This window comes from Myxine glutinosa, chromosome 1 (genome assembly GCF_964187855.1).
Source record: "Myxine glutinosa chromosome 1, kmMyxGlut1.1, whole genome shotgun sequence".
NCBI lineage: Eukaryota > Metazoa > Chordata > Myxini > Myxiniformes > Myxinidae > Myxine > Myxine glutinosa.
In genome coordinates, this window is record NC_136261.1 from 90311580 (window position 1) to 90330695 (window position 19116).

The following is a 19116-nucleotide window of genomic DNA, read 5'->3' on the forward strand; positions in this document are numbered from 1 at the left end:
GAGCAAAAGAGAGGGTGAAGAGAACAGAGAGAGGGAGTGAAAGAGCGGAAGAACATGATTTTAGGACCCGTGGGCTGATGCCGTCAGGTCCAGTTGCAGAATCAGAGTCGAGGGTTGACAGAAACTTTTCCACCTTGTCAGGAGGAAAGGACACAGAGTCCAGGAGCAGCTGGGTACGACTGGGTACGGTGGGTATAGAGAGGGATGGGTTTGGGACACAAGATTTAGAGGCAAAAACAGAGTTGAGGCATTCAGCTTTTTCACGTACGGAGTCAGCCGTGTGGCCATTTGAGGTGAGGGAGGGGATGGAGGGGGAACAAACACCAGAAACAGATTTGACCAGACGCCACCAGGATTTGGAAGAGGGAGACAGATAAGAGAGTTCGGTCCTGAGAACGGAGAGATATTGTTTCCTGGCTCTCCTGAGGGTGGACACACACTTGTTTCGGGCTTTGTGAAAGGAAATGAGATTTCCTTCCGTTGGATTTGCTTTCCAGGAGACAAAAGCAAGTTGTTTCTGGGCAATAGCCTCACCACAAGATTCCGTGTACCATGGACGGGAGGAAGGGTATGACAACTGAAGACGAGATGGGATAAATCTGTGCATGCGAGAGAGCAATTTACTTTGGAAGAATTCCCAGGATGAGTTGATGTCAGAGGCAGTAGAGATGGGAGACCAGTCCAGATGATTGATGGCTGCTTGAAGACCGTGCCAGTTGGCCTGAGTGAAATGCCAGACTCGTCGACGCTGAGGAGGCTCTCTGAGAATGGTCAGAGAGATGTCCACTTTAACAAGCACATGATCAGAAGAGCCGATTGGAGCAGAAGAAGAGCAGCAGACATTTTCAGGGAAGTTAGTCATAACCAAGTCCAGAAGAGAAGATGCTCCGTTGACTGAGATCCGGGTTGGGAAATTGACAGATTGTGTCAGTCCCAGTGAGTCACAGAAGTCCTTTGCTGAAGAGCCATGGCTGGTGAGAGAGGTACCCACCCCCAGCCAACTGGCATGATGACAGTTGAAATCACCACATATGAGGAAGAGAGAGTTGGGATAGGTAGATAGAAGTTGGTCCATATTATCAGACAGCGAGATGTAGTTGGAGTCATCACTGTTTGGTGGACGGTACAACACACATATGAACAAAAGGTGGGAGCGAAGGGGAAGCCGTAGCCAAAGGTATTCCTGGGGGTGAGGTGGAGAGAGGGCAGTGCAGGGTGAGTGAGGAAGAGAGTTTTTTTATAAAGATAGCAACCCCACCTCCAGGACGAGGCTCAGGTCTATCATACCGGAGGAGGGAGTAACCTGGGAAAGATACCAAGGAATCAGAGACATCATGAAGGAGGAAAGTTTCTGTTAAGCAGATCACGTCTGGTTTGTCAGAAGCAACCTGTATGGAGAGATCAGTTAAGTTTGAGCGAAGGCCCCGGATGTTTGAGGTCCATACTGTTAAGGAAGAGGAAGGGGGAGCATTGGATACAGAACAGGGGGGGGAGCGGTAGGGTAAGATGTGGAAGAGGAGGAAGAGGTAGGGAGAGCTGTTGAAGGTGTGTCAGAGATTACAGAATAGCTTGGAGAAAGGGAAGAATGGGGCAGAGAAAAGGTTTGATGGTGATTGGGTGAGGCGCAGTGAGGTGTTATTTGAGGAGGGGGAAGAGTGAGGCAGAAGGTTGAGGGAGAAGAAGGTGAAAGTTGGAAGGGGGAAGAAGCGGGGAGGACGCTTTGAGGAGGAGGGGTGAGAGGGGAGTCTAGGAGGGGAGGAGTGAGGGAGAGTCTCGGAGGGGAGGGGTGTGGGGGGAGTTTAGGAGGGAAGGGGCAGGGGGGGAGATTTGAAAGGGATGGGTGATGGGGAAGATTTGGGGGGGGGAGGGGCAAGGGGGAAGATTTGAAAGAGATGGGTGATGGGGAAGATTTGGAGGGAAGGGGTGAGATTGGATTTTGAAAAGTGTCCGATTAATGGGAAACGAACATTTATTGCAAAATGAGTTTCTTGAGACATTCGAGTCAAAAATACATTTGAGGACGCTGAAGGATGGGTGGAGTTCTGGAGAGTTTAGGGAATGAATGAAAGATGCACTGTAAGAGATGGAATTTTTTTTTGGAATGAATAGATTTGGTGAGCAAGTCGAAAGCATCCTTTTATAGAAGAATAAGAAAAAGGTGTTATAGAATATGACAAAATAAAGTTCTTCAGGGGACAGATGAAACATTTTTTAACAACGTGATCACGTGATCACGAACAACGTGGTCGAAGAACGAACGAACAAATAAGAACGAACAAACGGATAAGAACAGAGAAGGAAAATATTTTTTTGGGGTTTTTTTTTTTGAGATTTTAAAACAAGGAAGTATGGGGTGAAAAGACTGTGAAAAACAGAGACCGAAAGTAATTTGCAGTGCGATCGAAGAACCGCTGAGACAAAAAAAAAAGCCTCAAGCCAAGGGCTGACACGGTAGCCTACTAGTACTACACTAGGCCTCAGAATACACGATACGAAAAAAACGACGATTCTGTACACAGGTATGAAAAACCAACACCGAGAAACCTATTAAAGTCACCCCAATAGGTACATACACCGAAAGAAAGCTACAGATTCGACAAAAACACAATTGTGAAAAATTACTTAACTTCGAAAGCGTGCGCGCGGGGACAGCTTTGAAGAGCCGTGACGACCAATCTTGCGCATGCCAAGTAAGATATACAAGGATAAAAGTCTTCAGAGGCTTTTGGGTCTAAAGGGTCTTCGGTGTCTTTTGGGTCTTCAGGGGCTTTTGGGTCTTAATGTTCTTTTGGTTCTTCTTGGTCTTTAAGGGTCTTCCGGGTCTTTTTGGTCTTCGGGGTCTTTTGGGTCTTCGGGGTATTGTTGGTCTTCGGGGTCTTTTGGGTCTTCGGAGTGTTTTGGGTCTTCGGGGTGTTTTGGGTCTTCGGGTATTCAGGGTCTTTGGGTCCTTGAGTATTCAGGGTCTTTTTGAGCCTCAGGGCCTTGAAGGGTATTTTGGGTCTATGGGGTCTTTGGGGGTCTTCAGGGATCTTGGTGGTCTGAAGGGTCTTGGGGGAATTAAAGGGTCATCAAAGGTCTGAGGGGTCTCAGCAGTCTTAATGCAATTAAGAGGGTTAATTAAGAGGGTGTTAATTTTATTTGAAGAAGAAGACGTTTTCGTCGCATATAAACATACATACATACATACATACATACATATATACATACATACGTACATACATACGTACATACGTACATACATACATAGCGAACCATATACGTTTGCTCTATTATAATAAGATTTGCACACGAATGGATAAATGGATGAATACAAACATGAAATTATTTACACTCACTAGGGCATGCCCGTACGTGGGTGCCCGTTCCTTGCCAAAAAAAAAAAAAAACGCTACCCGTACGCTCTACCCCGCCCGTACGCCCGTACGCCCGTAAACAAAAAAAACAACGCTCTTCGCTTCCGCCCTTCGCTCTGACTGAATTGGGAGAAATAATGCGCATAAGAAATCGAGAAATTATTATTTTCTCCGGAAGAAATCGAATTACGAACCGTAATGGCGCACGCGCTCGGCTCGGCTCGCTCTCACATCGGCCACGCCTACGCAGTACGCAACAACGCGTTCTGTGATTGGCTGCCGGAAGTGCAGTCTTCACTGTCCGGAAGGTCGCAAATCGCAGTTACGATGAATCGCAAATTAGTTTTAATTAGTTTTAAAACATAGTTGAACGGCAACATAGTTTTCCAACGTGAAATAAATGAATACGCTCTCAAATGTGCCGTCCGAGGCAGAGTCTGTTCGCCACGTTCGGCACACGTGATAGCTCGCTGCTCTCTGATTGGTTGAATCGTTTTTTGGACATAGCTCGGTAACTACTTCTCCGATTAATATGAAACCTTGAAAAGGCACATCCTCGGGTCCCCAGCAATATACCCGGCAAGTTTAAAGTATATCTGACCCGTGGTTGTCGAGAAACAGCGGTCACAGACATACAGACATACAAACATACAAACATACACACAGAGATTACTGGAATTATAGATAGATGATAATGTGTCCAATCAAATATAAAACATGTAACTATTTTAATAGCGCAGATCACTCCGTGGCACAGGAATGCATAGGCTAAATCAGCCCAACACATCAGAATAACTAGAATGGCACTCGGTAGAGCGCATGCCTCCACCATGCTGAACAGTTTACGTTTTGTATCCCACTGATAGGCCAGATCTGGATCCGGACCTGAACCAAAATCTAATCGGCTTATTCTCATCACCGAACCAACTCATCCACCATGTTTCGTCCGAATCCATCCATAACTTTTTGAGATATCGTGCAAAATATCATTTTTAGCCCCATCTCTCAATGGTGAAGAACCGTATTTTTAAATTCTCATATCCAGATCTGGATCCGGATCTTTACCAAAATCTAATCAATTTTTCCTCTTGACACACTCAACCTGTCCACCAAGATTCGTCCGAATCAGTCCATAATTTTTTTTGAAAGATATCCTGTTACCAAACAGACAGACAGGGTGAAAACATAAAGGTGGCAGAGGTAATGATCAAATTTCAAAAACTGCTGCTACCTGAGTTTTCCAACAGGAACTTCAATCAACCGTTTAGGATAGTACCAATAATTATCCTTTAGTGTGTTGTGGTGTCATAAAACTCACCTGTTGTGGTGGATCCACAGATTTATCTCCTCCAAGTCCTGTGGGTTTGTCTCTCACAGCAAGGGCAGTAACAGTGTTGTTGTGGTCAGACGATGAAGTGGAGGTCACCACAGAGGCATCAGCAGTGCTCTGCAGATCCACTTTACCACATTGAACAAAAGGACAATCAGCCAATAAGTGTACAGTGCAGTACTTAAATAACCACTTGATGCACGAGATAGGTCTGAATGGAGAGATTGGAAGGTTGAAACCTAAGTACAATAATGACAAATTATATTTGTTGAGTAAATTAAAGGCTTTTTTAGTTTTATATTTTGGAAACAGAGTCAAGGCTCATGGACGAGCTAGAACACTGAAAGGACCAGGATGAAACATGGCAAAGTGGACAGGAGAGAGGGTGGGGTGGGAGGAGTAACAGCTGAGTTGAAGAATGAGGGATGGGGAGGACAAGATGGTTGCGAATGGAAACTCTCAAGAAGGAAAATCTGGTAATTTGTGAGGAGGGATTTGGGGGTTGCTTAGGGGAAGAGGGGGATGGGGGAGAGGGAAGAGGTGTGGGTTAACGAAGGTGGAAAAGATCATGGTTTTGAGTAACTCATACCTGCACAGGGAAGAATGGTAAATTGTTTCATTGCTGACCCATCGCTGCCCAAACTGTTTGCATCAGATGAGTCGTTGCGATCCCGTACTTGTTCAGTCTGCACCAACACATGAGATGGTATGAAGTTGGGAAGTTTAAATTTTCCAAAACCCTTGGTGGCAGTCACAGAATGAATCAACCTGCACCCTTTCATATTGTTACATTTGTGGGAGTAGATGAAACACCTTAGTCGAGATAGAATCGTATAAATTAGCATGCTCTGAATGTCACAAAGAAGAAGAAGAAGCCACCTCGATGTATCTAAGTCGAGTTGAATGTCCGGTTAAGCGTTCAGGTGTCTCCACACGGAGGAGTGGCATTGTGCTATCTAGGTAGGGTCTGTAAGGTTAAATTCTCCTGTACGTGTTTGCCTCCTGTGATCTTCCCTCCATCTTTATTACAATTAAAAAGCCTGACAAACAACAACTATAACAAATGGACTCATTCGCTCACCACGCCGCCAGGTCCGACAAACCCGGCGCATTTGCCGATCGGCACATAAATCCCACCTCACGACCGCTGACGTCATCAGAACATTTATTGAACGCCGCCCCCTGACAACTCGTGGCAGGGAGACCACACCCCGGCTTTCGTGATTGGTGGAGGCACGATGGGATGATTGAGTAGAGCTCGGTGATTGGACAGTGTGTGATGTCAGTGTGGAAAATTCGAGAGCTGAAGGAAAAAAAATGAAAGCGTCTTGCCATATTGCTCTCTCTCTCGTTCTGGCTCTCGTTTTGAGTGGACACTGTTGTCTCGGGTGTGCTGGTGAGGAGACGTGTCGGGCCTTTGTGACTTTTGCAACGTTGGAGGATGAAGGTGTTTCCGAGCGGTGGTGTACTCCGGATGCGCTGTGCCCGCGTGGTGTGGTCTGGCCGGGACTTCAGAGTGGGGAGACGTCTTGCCACGCTTCGGTGTGCCCGTGTGGCGATTGCGCCATCTTGTGCGGCTCCCGCGCGGTGATTTGGGGACCCGTTTAAGGACCACCAAGCGTCCCAAAAGTGCTCGTCGAGACCAGAGTTGAATGCCCTAACCAGGAAATATTTATTTTTAATTCCCCCCCCCCCCCCCCTGTATACAAGTAGGAGTGAAGACGTCTCGCAGTAGAGTTATAGTTTTACCCCACCTTTCATTGTCATGGTACCACATTTATTTTCATTAAATTCATCGATTGTTGCATTTCCTTCCTCTTGTCATCTCTGTGTTTGTGGGGATCGAATACCCCCAGTGTTCGGCTTGTCCGATCAGGGAAGACTTCGAACCTTCCCGCGCATGTCGCTACTGCCAGGTTGGGAGTACGCCTCGGAGTTAAAGCTCATTTCGGCCATCCGTCAGCTCGGGGATCTTAATCCCCGGCGACGCGACAATATCCACGAGTATTTTTCTTTTAAAATAACACATTTTATACGAACTACAAATACCAGGGTACACACAGAAAGTCGATTTATTTCAACAACTTAAACCATCTTTAGACATTTCATGTCATCTCAATATCCTCTTGATACAATTTCACCGAGGGTAGAAAATATCATGGTTTAGGATTTAGGATCCTGAAAGGGGGCAGTAGAAGACAGAGAAACCACTGATCTGTCTACAATGACGAAGTGACAGGCCCATAGACTCATCTTCATTGTGGGAGATTCCAATCATCTTGAAGGCCTTGGTTTCCACAGCATCAAGCTGAACAATATGTGAGGCAGGGGAACCAGCCCAGAGGGGAGATCCGTACTTCATCAAGCTGCGGATGAAAGCCTTATAGATGGATAAAAGTTCAGGTGAGCCAAGGAAGGCCTTCGTACGACAGAGGATGTCCAGTCGGCGGCTGGCTATGGAGCCAATTTTGAAATGTGGTTTGCCCAAGAAAGATTAATTGCTGATAGTTAGACCAAGGAGCTTGAATGGCTTGAATTTCAAGAGATTGTTAAGAAAGTCGATATGATGGTTTGCCAGATGGTCATTTCAGAGATATAGTGAGAGTGAGATTTGTCAGGATTGAAAAACATTTTCCAAGTGTTTGGCCAGCTTGTGATTTTTTTTCAAGGTCTGAAGAGAGGGAAGAGGCTTCAACCTGCCTGTCTGGAGGATGAGATATGTCAGAGCAGAGGTTAAAGTCATCAGCAAATAGATAAAGAGGATTTTTCAGAGTCAGAAAGATCATTTATGAAGACCAGGGATAGGACTGGGCCCAGAACATTATCTTGGGCCACTCCAGCCTCTTCATGGAGGACATTAAAGGATTCCGTTGAGAGCCACACGTTGGCGATGAGAGTAGAGGAATTCAGTAAGCTATGAAGAATAATAAAATAGGTTTTAGAAGGTTACTACAACATTCAGATTGTGTTTCAATAAATCACATTGGCTAAATGTAAGGCCATCCATGGAAACTGGCAAACATTATGATAATGCTTTGTTTGTCAAATTGGGACACGGACACACAAGGCTTATCTCTAGTATATTTTCTTAAAACTTGGCCACTCACTAAACCGTTTATTTGCCACGTACTTGATTGCATTAGAGTCATTAAATAAACTGGGTGTCCAAGGCATTGAGAAATAGGATTATTTGAACTTTGATGGAACTGGATGGCAGCTGGAATGGTTCGCATGAACCAACAAACAGTTAAATGCGTGGGCATTAAAAAAAATAAAAAGAATAATAATAATTTTAAAAATCGGAAGGCTGTTCTTGTCACACCACAGGGAAAAACCAATTCATATGCAGAGCAGCACCAGCATAGTCAAGTCTCAATCAAACACACAACATCCCAATCCACACAAATGAGAAGCAACATTTGCTGCTTTAAAAAATATAAAAAGGTACATCATTCCCCACTTCTGGGAAATTCAACATTAAATGAGGGTTGCCGATTGTTTACGTGATGGCATTCTTACTCACCAGTTTAAACTGCAGCTTTTCATAGAAAACAACTCATGGCAATCAATGCAAGCGGAGGGAACGCTTTGGTATCTGTAAGTCAAAGCAAAGAGCTTGGTATTTATTTTACTTACATGCTGTGTAGGTTGTGCTGTGCCAGTCTGTGTGACGTCCTGAAAGCTGAAGCTGAGTCCTTGAAGCAGACCGCCAGTAGGCATCACACCTTGAGACACGATTGAGTACATATGTACAATGTATATCACAAAAAGGTGCATCCACAATTTGTGGCTGGCATCATATGGAAGATCTACACATACCACATGACCAAAATTCAAAACATTATCAACTAGAACGGCACTCGGTAGAGCGCATACCTCCGCCAGGCTGAACAGTTTGTTTTGTATCCCACTGATAGGCCGGATCTGGATTCGGACCTGAACCAAAATCTAATCACTTGTTCTCGTCACCGAACCAACTCATCCACCAAGTTTCGTCATAACTCGTCCATAACTTTTTCAAATATCATGTTATATATTGCTTTTTGCCCTATCTCTCAATGGTGAAGAATCACTTAAGAATTAAATAATTCTCGTGTCCTAATCCCTATTTCCACCAAAATCGAATCAATTCGTCCTTGTCACACACCCAACCTATCCACCAAGTTTCGTCCAAACCCATTTTTAACTTTTTGAGATATCCTGCTATGTATTGGTTTTCGCCATATCACTCAATGGTGAAGAATCACATAAATATGAAATAATTCTCATATCCAAATCCATATTCATATCTTCACCAAAATCGAATCGATTAGTCCTCGTCACACACACACACAACCTGTCCACCAAGTTTCGTCCAAACCCGTCTGCAACTTTTTGACACATCCTGCTATAGATCCGATTTGGCCCGATCTCCCAATGGTGAAGAATCACCTAAAAAATTCTACTAGCCGGATCCGAATCCAGATCTTCACCAAAATCTAATCATTTCGTCCTTGTCACATACACTACCTCTATTATTTCGTACGAATCCGTCCACAACTTTTTGAAATATCTTGTTCACAGACAAACAAATGAAAAATCACTCATGGAGTGACACTTGGCAAAAGAGAACAAAGTAGAATGACACTCAGTAGAGCATCCTTTTGACCTCAAAAATAATTGGTGGTTGAATTCAGTGACCTGATATGCAAATAGTCTTCAAATGTTAAGTTAATCGGATGAAAATTTACAATTTTAGAAATTCAGGCCTGCGGATTTCACGGAAACGATCGTTACCGGTAGCGTGTCGGTAACGTGATAGCAAAAACACGGAACCGAAAGTACGTTTCCCATCGCAGAAAGGCAGTGTAAGGCAAAAAGATGTAGTATTTACCTTCACGTGTGATTTTCAGCTAACTATTTTAGAAGTTGAGTTTTATTTCCAACAAAATTAGGCCAGCAAAGCAGATGGCATGTAGTTTCCCACATTCAGTTTCGCGATATGACTTCCGCTTTGACGGACATGCGCATCGGTTTAAATCACAGACTTCCTTTTCAAAATGGCATCCGTTGCCAAGCGAAAAAAAACCCCGAAAATGTCGCCTTAAAAACATCACGAAAATGGTCATTCAGTGACGATTTTGAAGCGGATTGCAATGAGGAAGGCTTGGTCACATTGCTTCGCTGCAAAGTATGTGCTACTTATTACACAGACATACGGAAGGAGGCATCACGCCGGGGCATAAGCGGTCCACCACTGACGGCGATTGTAAACTACATGAACGGCGTGACCTATGTTCACAACGTAACCAGGGACCACACTGACAACCGAACCTACTGCAGTACATTTGTTCCAATCCAGAATTTATTTAACAAATACTTAGGCCTATATCAGTACTGGGTAGGCCTATTTGCTAAACGCAAATAATTTCAATATTAAAACATAAAGATTGATAACAGTTTACAACAACAATAGTCCATAAATAATAAATAAATACAATATCATCGACATTTTAAAAATGAACGAAAATTTAATAATATCAATTTATTAATTTTAAAACAGGATAAGCCCATCAAATTGACAGAATTTGCTCTTCTCTGATAATAAACATCAACCTCAATAATGAACATGCGTTAATTACATTGCATACATTGTTACGGATTCGTCATTTGCGTTGTTGTGGTTCTCATCCACTGTGGACATTTTTGGTTGCATGTACTACTATTGTTGTCGTTTAAGTGAAATAGAGATTACTATTTTCAAAACGTAAAAAAAGTTAATGTTTTAAAAGAAACCGGAACCGGACGAAGACGAAGAGGGAGAAGAGGAAGAAGAGGCGGAGCGAGTAAGGTGGAAGAAGCCGAGTTGCGTTGAGGTTTTGAGCAAACGCTGCCGAACGGGGGTCACGAGTGAACTTTGGGTTTCCTGGGAAATAAAAGGGATTCCTGCGACAGAGTTGTTATCGCTGTGACAGATAAACCTGTGTGTCAGGTTTTGTGGTCGATTCCGAAGAGAATCATTGGAGGGTCGTTACAATTCGAAAACGGACTGTTGGCTATTTTACCTCACGCTGGATTTTCGCATCGCTCCAGGTTTTTCACCTCGCTTCAACCATTTTCACAACCATCCAGACGTTAATCTGGTGTGTGTGTGTAACGTGGATTTTGAAGGTTAATTTGCGGTTTGCTGTTTGTGAACCGTCAAACGTCCATACCCGAAGGTGTGATTTCCCAGTCGCCTCTTGAGGGTACCTTTGCCTATCTTTGGCAGTGTGACTGTCAACTGAACGGGATTCTGGTCTCGATACAACATCGTTCTGACGATCGCTTCAACATCGACTTTGGCTTGATGCCGGGATAGAGACATTGGGAATGTTCTTTTCGCTCACTTGGAGCACAGTGAGTTACATTGTACGAAACTGATGGTACCATCATAGGAATGATATATTTGTTGTACAATTGATTACTATTGTTTTTTGTACTGTTATTCTTGTGTGATCTTAATACAATACTTGTTTGTTGGTAACAATTGGTGTGGTTTCACCATTGATCTTTGACATACAGAATAACACATCTTTCTGCCGTGACTCCTCTCGGAGCTAGGAGGTACACCGTGTCCGGGGTTTGGGGAGGAGCACGTAACAACATGTAAATGACAGGATTTATTATTGGAGACTACATTTTAAATTTTGTATTACAAATGTTTTGCTTTACAAATTATAAAGGAAAAAAAATCGTTTCCCATTAGGTTTGGGCACTGAACTGGAATTTTCTTTCCCATTGGTTCCCATAAACTTAAATCACGGAACCGAAAAACGGTTACCAATGAGATCTGAAATCCCCAGGCCTGAAATTTGGCATATGTTGACCTTTTTGGCCTATGTTGACCTCAAAATAGTTGGTGGTGTGTTTCAGTAAGCTGATATGCCAATCATATTCAGATTTCAAGTCAATCGGATGAATATTGAGGATTTTAGAAATCTGAAAAGGTTGATGACCTTTTTGCCTCTGTTGACCTTTTTGGCCTTTGTTGATCTCAAAAATAGTTGGTGGTTGAATTCAGTTAACAGATATGAAAATCCTATTCAACTTCCAAGTCAATCGGATGAAAATTGAGGATTTTAGAAATTTGAAAAGGTTGTTGACCTTTTGGCCTATGTAGACCTGGTGGCACATGGTGATCTCCAAAATAGTTGGTGCTTGAATTCAGTTAACTGATTTGAAAATTCTATTCAAATTTCAAGTCAATTGGATGAAAATTGAGGATTTTAGAAATTTGAAAAAAGTGGTTGACCTTTGGCCGATGTTGACCTTTTTACCTCAAAAATATATCGGATTTTGTCGGACCACAAACTCTACCGTTTGGTGAAGTTTTGTGAAGATCGGTTTAAAATTGTGACCTGTAGGCAAGTATAAGTGAGCGGACAGACAAACACACAAACAAACACACACACACACAAACAAACAAACACACAAACCGGAGCCAACAACATTCTTCTCCAAAATTTTTTTTTTTTGCCAAGTAACAAACAGACAGATGGGTAAAAACAACCTCCATCCCCCTTTGGTGGAGAAGGTGTTTATAATGAATGTCAGTGTGTGCGAATGTATGTGTGTGTGTCTCCTTCACAACTCCAATACCATGAAACCTAGCAGCTCTAAACTTTGCATGCATTCCAAAGGAACTCCAATGGAGTACATGAATGAAAACTGGGTGTTTGCGTATATTTAAACACCTCTTTTGAAGACAATTAACTTATCTCATCACGAAAAAGAGTACCCGTCCTGACGGGAAAAGCGAACAAAAGTATCCTCCTCTCTCCTCTCTCTCCTCTGTCCTTCCCTTCTCTCTCTCCTCTCTCGCCCCCACTCCCCTGTCCTTTCCCCCACAGGTTTTCTTTTGCCTTTCCAGTAGTAGTTCGGGCAGGAATTTGTAATTTATTCAGGCTGCTGGCGATAGCTTGCCCACTCTTCTTCAAGGAAGCCATGGGTATCTTAAATATCCATCAACTAATGCCGGAAGACAGGACGCCCCGTTTAACGTCCATCGGAGGGACAGCACACATTGACGATTTGCCCAGTCTGTGAAACACCGGGATGATAGTTTATAGCTGTGTCGGGATTCAAATTCACGCCAGACAGCTTAGAGGAGAGTGTGCATACCTCTGAGGTTATCATGCCAGCCGAGGTCATCCCTTAATGCACTGTTAATAATCAAACTGAGATTCCATGTTGTACCGGTATGAATTACAATACGTTAAAAATGTATAATAAAAGTAGAATACGAATCCAAAAAGATCACGACCGACGTCCCTGGATGGTGCAAAATAAAATCAGATGTACAATAATTCATAAATAAAACCTCTAAAAAAAATGATAAAAATAAATTTTGGAGCCATTTTACGTCACATCTCACGGAGCCTATTATTTAATTTAAAAATAGCTTTTTCCTAATTTTGTTCCGATTTCAACTCCAGATTTATTTAGGTCGGATCTCCATAATTATTTAGGCCATGAGTTCCGATCACGAAATATGGAATCAGATTTTTCACCTCCCTGCACCTTGTATGTATTATTGTTATTTAAAAAACACTTGTGTACACCGCTCTTAAGGCTCGGTTTGCAAGCCACCGTCTACAATTGCAACAGAAGAGACATAATTACTCTTTTATTGAAAATGTTTTTCGAGTTTGTTTTGAACAAACATTCGTGTTAAGAGATTGGCCTTTAAAACCCACCCTTATGAAGGGGGACAAACATCTGTACAAACACACACACTGACTGTGTTATACACTACTCACAATAAGTTAGGGATATTGACAGGTTCTTCGGTGTGGTTGATTTTGTGTATTAATTATGTTGAAAAAAGTTGTTGGTCCTAATTCTATGGTTATTAATGTGTGAAAAAACACAGCATTCTTGATTTCAATACCCTAACCCTAACCCCATTTAAAAAAAAAAAACTCACTCCCACAATATCCCTAACTTGTTGTGAGCAGTGAAAATGGAAGATTCCTCTTTCTGCATATTCAACTTTTAATTGTTTTATTTTATTTTATGTGCACACATTGTACATATGAATCATTATATTATTTCCTCTTTTTGTATAGGCTATTCAACAAAGGTATTCATCGTTTTCAAATTCAATTATTGCTGACCGATTTGTAACAAAGTGTTCAAAATGCGTTGGCTGGAGTGAGCGTGGTGGCAAAATGGCAATTTACCAGAAGCAGCTGTGGGTTGTGTGGATGGCTGGTGGAGCAGGCGTGAGGATAAGGAGAGAGGATCAAGGGGGGATTTTCTATCCCCAGTATGACCTCCAATTAAAGATGGAGAAGAACATCGAGACGTCCTGCTGCAAACAGAATCCACTCGAGCTTACCATCAAAGTTCAAAACACAGTGTTCCAACAACCAAAAGCAACCATGAACTTGCACAAAATGCAGCACTACAATGGAACACTGTCGCTTTCATAAAAGCCTTCAATAATCCTACTTGTCACCCCCAACAAAACGAAACTTGGTGGTGTAATGATTAGAGTGTCCGCTCCGAGTCTGGGAGGTCAGTGGTTTAAACCCCGGTCTAGTCATTCCAAAGTCTTCAAAAACGGTATGTGCTGCTTTCTTGGTTGATGCTCAGCAATTAAAAGGTTAACAACACAGACAATCCCCATTGGTTGGCATCCATTGGGAGAAGGGAATTGCTTCTTAGGAAATGCCCCGCTGAGTGCGGTAAGAAAGGCGGCAGTGCCATTGGTGTAGCATCGCTGGTACTATGACTCCTGTTGTAGCATCGCTGGTACTATGACTCCTGTTGTAGCATCGCTGGTACTATGACTCCTGTTGTAGCATCGCTGGTACTATGACTCCTGTTGTAGCATCGCTGGTACTATGACTTCTGTTGTAGCATCGCTGGTACTATGACTCCTGTTGTAGCATCGCTGGTACTATGACTCCCCCTACATCTCGCTGTATGATAATATGGACCAACTTCTATCAACTCATCCCAACTCTCTCTTTCTCATATGTGGTGATTTCAATTGTCACCATGCCAGTTGGCTGGGTGTGGGTACCTCTCTCACCAGCCATGACTCCTCAGCAAAGGACTTCTGCGACTCACTGGGACTGACACAATCTGTCAATTTTCCGACCCGGATCTCAGTCAACGGAGCATCTTCTCTTCTGGACTTGGTTATGATTAACTTCCCTGCAAATGTCTGCTGCTCTTCTTCTGCTCCAATCGGCTCATCTGATCATGTGCTTGTTAAAGTGGACATCTCTCTGACCATTCTCAGAGAGCCTCCTCAGTGTCGACGAGTCTGGCATTTCACTCAGGCCAACTGGCACAGTCTTCAAGGAGCCATCAATCATCTGGACTGGTCTCCCATCTCTACCGCCTCTGACATCAACTCATCCTGGGAATTCTTCCAAAGTAAATTGCTCTCTCTCTCATGTACAGAGTTATCCCATCTCGTTTTCAGTTGTCAAACCCTTCCTCCTGTCCATGGTACACGGAAACTTGGGGTGAGGCAGTTGCCCAGAAACAACTTGCCTTCACCTCCTGGAAAGCAAATCCAACGGAAGGAAATCGCATTTCCTTTCACAAAGCCCGAAACAAGTGTGTGTCCACCCTCAGGAGAGCCAGGAAACAATATCTCTCCACTCTCAAGACCGAACTCTCAAACCTGTCTCCCTCTTCCAAATCCTGGTGGCATCTGGTCAAATCTGTTTCTGGTGTTTGTTCCCCCTCCATCCCATCCCTTACCTCAAACGGCTACACAGCTGACTCCGCACGTGAAAAAGCTGAATGCCTCAACTCTGTGTTTGCCTCTAAATCTTGTGTCCCAAACCCATCCCTCTCTGTACCCACCGTACCCAGCTGCTCCTGGACTCTGTGCCCTTTCCTCCTGACAAGGTGGAGAAGTTTCTGTCAACCCTCGACTCTGATTCTGCAACTGGACCTGACGGCATCAGCCCACGGGTCCTAAAATCCTGCTCTGCCGCTCTTTCACTCCCTCTCTCTGTTCTCTTCACCCTCTCTTTTGCTCAAGGTCATCTGCCACAGGCTTGAAAATCAGCCAACATTACCACTTTACACAAAAAATGTACAAAAACCTTGACATATTAACCTTGGCAAAAACCTTGCGGTCTCCCTTGACATATGACGTGCCTTCGATACGGTCTGGCACCCCGCTCTGCTCACCAAACTCTCCTCCTATGGTATCCATGGACATATCCACGCATGGCTTGCGGACTTCCTCTCTAGTCGTAGTCGAGGTGTGGCCCTGAATGGGTTTCTCTCATCTCCCCTTGCTGTTCAGGCTGGAGTTCCCCAAGGCAGTGTTCTGGACCCTGTGCTTTTTCTGGTCTTTATCAATGATCTCTCTGACTCTCTTGAAAATCCTCTCTATGTCTTTGCTGATGACTCCACTCTCTGCCGCTCCATTCCTCATCCCTCAGATCGGCAGTCTGCAGCCTCCTCACTCTCTGCAGACCTGGACAAAATCACAGAATGGTCAAACAAGTGGAACATGTCTTTCAATCCTGACAAATCTCACATTCTTACGATGTCTCTCCGAAAAGACAGACTGGCCGACCCTCCCATCCACTTTCTGAACAATCCTCTCCAAGGAGTTCTGCTACTCAAGCTTCTGGGTGTCACTATCTGCCATGATCTTTCCTGGAAAAACCACATTTCAAATCTGCCCTCCAAAGCCAGTCGCCGACTGGGCATCCTCCGTCGTGTGAAGTCCTTCCTTGGCACAACTGAGCTCCTCACCACATACAAGGCTTTCATCCGCAGCTCAATGGAATACTGTTCTCCCCTCTGGGCCGGTGCTCCTGCCTCACACCTAGCTCGGCTTCACGCTGTTGAAACCAAAGCTTTCAGGATCATTGGAATCTCCCGCGATGAAGCTAACTCCGAGGGCCTCTCACTTACTCACCGCAGGCAGGTTGGTGGTCTTTCTGTCTTCTACCAACTCCTCTCTGGCGTTGCTCCCCCAGCTCTCTCTGGGCTCTGTCCCCCAAATATTCCTGCAGGTCGCACAAGATCCGCCTGCAACCCTCTTATGGTTAAACTGCCAAAATGAACACTCTCTGCTCACCTTCACCCCTTCATTCCTCTTTTCTCCCGCCTCTGGAACAAACTCCCTCACTCTCTTAAATCCCACTCCTCCCTCCAGGTCTTTAAAACAGCTGTTCACCACCATCTCTTATCTTCCCCCATCCAAAACCTTGATCTTTTCTACCCCCGCTAATTTCATCCCGGATCCACTTTTTTGAAATACCAACTTCTTTCCTGGAAGACCTTGCAGTATCCTTGTGTTTTATACTTCTCCCCCCCCCCCACCCCCCCCTTTGCCACGCCTCCTCCCCCCACGCCCTTTCCCTCCCACACATCTCCCGATGTCCCTGCTCTCAAATGTTGTGTTTGTGTGCCTCCCCTTCTCTCCCCATCTTGTCTACCGCTCCTCTTATTATATACTTTGTGTCCGTTTTGATTTTTTGTGTGATAAATGTTAGCTCTTTCACGAGCCTCGATCCAGCATATAAAAAAAAAAAAAGTAGCACAACAAGTGGAAAAAAGTGCCCCAAGAAGTGGCAGCACTTCCACCAGTGGTTGTGTTTATCTTATCTAATATTCCTGTATTGTGTCTCCTGTACTCATCTGTATGTCCATGTGTGAGTGATGTGTGGCAGCTCTATTACGAGCTTTAGATACTGTTAAAAAAAAAAAACAGTGATGTGTGTGGCCACATTGCCAATCAGAGTATCCTGAGATGGAAACCAGTCTTGCCTGCACAGATTTGACAAGTTGACAACAAATGACGGGTAATCTTTTCCCACTCAACTTGATAAGTGCAGATTATCTCACCTTCGACAACCTCCAGCACTTATCCCATGCTCCAGGCCATGTAACACCCAACCCTTTCCAACTGGTTCGTCAATATCAGAGCCTTGCGCTACAATCTCAAGGATCTCTCCCTAAGGGTCACTGTCTAATCTCCAGATTTTATCTTTAGAACAGAAACATTTCTTTCACAGGATGTCCCACACCCAATCACCACCCTCCCAGGATATTTTTGGTCCTGTTTTTACAAACACAGTTCGCATGCTGGTGGCGGTTTTGCAGTCGACATCAGAAACCCCCTTCTCCATAGTCCCTGCACTGCCCAGTGGCTTCCCTCCCCCCCAAAGAAACGCTATGTAATATACAGCATATAGATCCATGTCCCCTCCATAGCAATATACTGTTTATGTGAATGATCTACCACCCTTCTAACTGTAATCACTCTGTATTTGAGGCTGTCTCAGGCAACTTCCATGTCGCTCCTATTCCAGCCCTCTCTTCATAATCTGCAGTGACCCCAACTGTCACTATTCGAGCTGGATTAGTGTCGGTCCTCACAACACAGTCCACAGTATTGCAGTCAATGCCTTTTGTGAGACTTCCGGCATCACCTAATCTGCTGTATTACAAACCGACATTTTTCTTACTGGCTGCAGCTTTCTACTCAACTTGATCAAGTACATATTTTCCTCTAGCATCTTCTGTTCTTTCTATGCTGCACTGCACTTTCTATCCTCAAATAATGTACTCATGAAAGTGTCCGTTCCCATGGTGGTCTTCAGTGATCCAACAGGGCACCACCATGTCCAGGAATCGAATTAGTCAGATTTGGTTGGCATTGCAGTCCATCTCTTCGATTGAATGCTCCACAATCTCATATCTGAACACAGACTGTGCCTGGGACTCATTTCTCAACAAACTACTCTATTCTCCTCCATCAACAACAACAGATGACAACTGTGCAAGATAGTTTTTGCATGCCTCTGCCATTCTTCTCTGCCAATCTGGAGAAAATAGGGAACTGGCCATCTCGCTGGAACATGCATTTTAATGCACAAAACCCATATTTTCACTTTATTTCCTCCAGAAGAACCCCCCAGGCAAATCCCCAATTTTTTTTTCCCATGGTCAGCCTCTGGGAAAGGTACAGTCTCTGAAGCTCCTGGGCCTCACACTATCAACTATAAAATATTTTGGGCAGATCACATATCCAAGCTGGCCACCAAGGCCAGTGCCACCTCAGAATTCTCCACAGGGCCAAATCCTTCCACTGTCCTCCTGGCTTCCCACTGTGGGCTGGTGTTGCTGCTGGTTCCCATTTCCCACTCTCTCCTCTGAATCCCTTGAATCAAAAACACTCCACTTCATCAGTCTCACATCAGGAATCATGCGCTTCTTGCATCTCAGGGTGTCTTCTTGGTCACTGTAGACAGGTTAGTTGCCTAGGAGGTTTTCACAGGATATATTCTGTTCTTGCTCCTCATATCATCTCACATCTCTGCACCCAGTTCCTGCCTCTCCAGGTCACAAGCTATCTGAAAGAAACGGTTTCCTTGTTACCCTCCGCAAATACAAAAGCAAACTTTATATCCATTCTTTCAC

The 19116-nt window shown here is 44.1% G+C and overlaps 1 protein-coding gene across 11 annotated transcripts in view; it reads right to left on the minus strand.

Moving 5' to 3' along the window:
* KANSL3 (KAT8 regulatory NSL complex subunit 3) overlaps window positions 1-19116 on the minus strand; it is an 89271-nt gene that overhangs the window by 9865 nt on the left and 60290 nt on the right. For 9 of the 11 annotated variants that reach the window (XM_078774264.1, XM_078774294.1, XM_078774287.1 and 6 more), the window contains 4 exons: window positions 13887-14017; window positions 8320-8408; window positions 5273-5369; window positions 4672-4811 (listed from right to left, as the gene is read on the minus strand). In XM_078774264.1, coding sequence (XP_078630390.1) covers window positions 4672-4811; window positions 5273-5369; window positions 8320-8408; window positions 13887-14017 — 457 coding nt within the window. The remainder of the gene's footprint in view (window positions 1-4671; window positions 4812-5272; window positions 5370-8319; window positions 8409-13886; window positions 14018-19116) is intronic. The other 2 variants (XM_078774260.1, XM_078774301.1) reach the window with 1 other exon arrangement.